Genomic DNA, 3,151 nt, shown 5'->3' on the forward strand with positions numbered 1-3,151 from the left:
TCACTTTGTAGACCAGGCTGGCCTCGAACTCAGAAATCCGCCTGCCTCTGCCTCACAAGGGCTGGGATTAAAGGCGTGCGCCACCACGCCCAGCTAGCACATGCTTTCTAAGTCCAGCCTGGGCTACCTACTAAGACCCTGTTGCATAAGCTGCCAAAGTGTCTCAGCACAGACACAGGCCTACACTTTGTCTCGAGTGTATATGTGTTTGTGCAGGCAAAAAAAAATTTTTTTTATTTAGGTCAGATCAGGCAAATGAGCTGCTGACTCCAAAAGCAGAGGACTTAACATCTGTTTTTCTAAGTCAGTCAAACATCCCACTGAAATAAATTATGTTCTAGTCAATGTAACCATAAAAAATGTAAGTATGTTACTAGAAGACAAAAGTTTGTGATATTTAAGTTTATGCACAGAAAATTCAAATTCCAATAGAACCACTGGAGATGACGGCATCAAGTGAAACAGGTAACACCTCAAACTGTTAGCTTCTCTTGGAGCACAGGAACAACACAAGTGAGGTATGGGAGGCAGAGGCAGGCGGATTTCTGAAATCGAGGCCAGCCTGGTCTACAGTGAGTTCCAGGACAGCCAGGGCTACACAGAGAGACCCTGTCTCAAAAAAAGAAAAGAAAAGAAAAAAAAGACATATTTCAAAACAAACCTTATCCCAGATGAGCTCAGCTCCATCCCCCTTCTCGGCTAAATGGACTCGCAGAGTCTCGATGCTCTTTGAAAACAGACTCGCATAGCTCTTTACATCCAGAACCTGTTGGTCTTTCAAACCCAACTGGGGCTCATTTTGTTGATCGGCATTGGCTTCTCCTAAAAATGAACAAGAATGTTTATTAAACTCCATCTTGCTCTATTCAACAGATTCAACTTATGGCCATTAAGATTGACAAAAAGAGCCAAATTTCTCAATATTGTCACTATGAGCATGTACGCAAGGAAACCGCCGAGGCTGCAGATGCTCTAACACCAACCACATCAGGATCGCACGGTATTTTGGGGACATTCAAGAATATAATGGCAGGGCTGGACACATGACTGCAGTTACGAGAACTGGCTGCTCTTCTGGCCTTGGCGAGAACCTACACTCGTGTGCACATACCCACATAGTTGGCAAATAAATATAAAGGAGGAAGGATGAGCATCATATTATGCCCGGCATGGTTAACACTCTAAGTAAGTGGAAGTGTCAGTCATGGTTCCACATGTCCAATTTTACTGTATTAACCATGCTGTGAGCTGCAGCATAGTTCACATAAAGTACAGTATTCCAGTGACAAAGAAGTATAGTCACCACAATTGTTTTATTTCCTTGAATATAAACTTAAAAAAAAAAGATTTATTACATTTAAGCATACTGTTGCTGTCTTCAGACACTCCAGAAGAGGGCATCAGATCTCATTACCAATGGTTGTAAGTCACCATGTGGTTGCTGGGATCTGGACTCAAATTTTCAGAAGAAAATTTATATTCGGGGCTAGAAAGATGGCTCAGTTCTCTTAACCACTGAGCCACCTTTCCAGCCCCAAATAAAAATTTTTAAATTGTGTTTCTGAAGTAAATCTTAAGGAACAATCATACGAGTACAAAAGCAGATCTGTACATACAGCCACCAAGATACTTTCAGAAATAATGAAGCCATGATGCCTATCAATGGCAGTTAAAAAAACAAAACAAAACAAAGCAAAGCACAGACAGCAGGCAGCTTGTGAGAGCAGGGTCCTGCTGGGGTGTCTGTGGGGGGCGGGGGGCAGCGGTTCTTGCTGGAGCGGAGTCACACCCAATCTCTCTCATGCAGACACACAGCACTTCAGCTGTGTGTAAGTAGGGGTAGGTAGGAGAGCAACTAGCTACATTCTTTACCTTGACTCTGCACTTCAGCCCAGTCCAGTGGAACTGGAGGTTTCCTCTTGCGCCAGAGTTTGTCCATTGTCAGCAGATATCTAATATCATCTTTAAAAAGCTAAAATAAACAAATCCTATTAATCTTATAGTGCCCAAGTTGATAAAAACAGATCAAATTAGGTTGATTTACTAAAATTATGCCATGAAATCAGGTTTAAAGGCCCAGCATATGTAAGCACAGTAACAATTTCTAACACCACAGAAAAAGATCAAATATTTGGAGCAGGGGTACAGCACCCTCAGTTCTGCTGGCCACCCAGGCCCTCCTACAACCCCACAACCACTCCACAGGTCAGTCAGAAGCCCATTGACACAAACTCCAGTCTCTCAATACTCTATATGTAAGCAATGCGTTCAGAGGCTTGTGCTCCACTGCTGCCCTTTTTGTTTTGGGGGTGGGGTTAGAGAACATCTTAGATGTATAAATAGTAAGAGATCCTAGGGAGGCTAAGGAGAGCTAAGGGTTCTGTAATTATGAAAACCAACAGAAATGAGGCTTAGCTTGAACAGTAACCAGGTGTCCCAATCACAAATAGCCTGGAGACTGCTCAGGAAACAATCAGCAGACAACAGTAGACACCAAGAATAAAGGGCTTAGAATTCTAGGGTGACTTAGAGTAGCTGAACTGCTAAGAGGATCTAAGCAGGAAAGAGGTGCAAGACCTTCTAAATACACTGCACTAAACTACAAAAGAAAAGGAAGTAAGTCTTGCTGAGAGACTGCTCAGTGGTGGCCATGCTAATCAGATGTTCGAGCCCTAGGGCTGGAGAGATGCTTCAGGGGTTAAGAACACTTTTTTTTTGGTAGTTTTTTTCAAGACAAGAGTTTCTCTGTGTAACCCTGACTGTTCTTGAACTCACAGAGATCCTCCTGCTTCTGCTTCCTGAGTGCTGGGATTAGGGGCATACACCACCAGCACCTGGAGAGAACTCTTGTTGCTTTTGCAGAGGACTAGGGTTCAGTTCCCAGCACCCACATGGCAGCTCATTACCATCCGTAACTCTAGTTCTCTCTGATCAGACCCCCACTTCTGAGCTGAACACCAGCATACATATGGTGCACAAACACTTGCATGCAAAACATTTGTACACATAAAATAAATTGTTCAAAAGAGGGAGGACAAGCGAGGAAGCCGCCTAACCTTGGTAAAAAGTTTAACTGGATCATATCCAGTTGACTTAGCCCACTCCTTAGTGGAAATACGCTTAATGTCTCCGTCTTCATTAGATGCTCGAG

At 43.3% G+C, this 3,151-nt stretch overlaps 1 protein-coding gene across 3 annotated transcripts in view; it reads right to left on the bottom strand.

The window, feature by feature from the left end:
* The window catches only part of Uba2 (ubiquitin like modifier activating enzyme 2), a 29,112-nt gene that overhangs the window by 14,837 nt on the left and 11,124 nt on the right, over nt 1-3,151 (bottom strand). For all 3 annotated transcript variants that reach the window (XM_029479744.1, XM_029479743.1, XM_029479745.1), the window contains exons 9-11: nt 3,057-3,104; nt 1,873-1,972; nt 662-822 (exon numbers count right to left, since the gene is read on the bottom strand). In XM_029479744.1, coding sequence (XP_029335604.1) covers nt 662-822; nt 1,873-1,972; nt 3,057-3,104 — 309 coding nt within the window. The remainder of the gene's footprint in view (nt 1-661; nt 823-1,872; nt 1,973-3,056; nt 3,105-3,151) is intronic.

This window comes from Mus caroli, chromosome 7 (genome assembly GCF_900094665.2).
Source record: "Mus caroli chromosome 7, CAROLI_EIJ_v1.1, whole genome shotgun sequence".
NCBI lineage: Eukaryota > Metazoa > Chordata > Mammalia > Rodentia > Muridae > Mus > Mus caroli.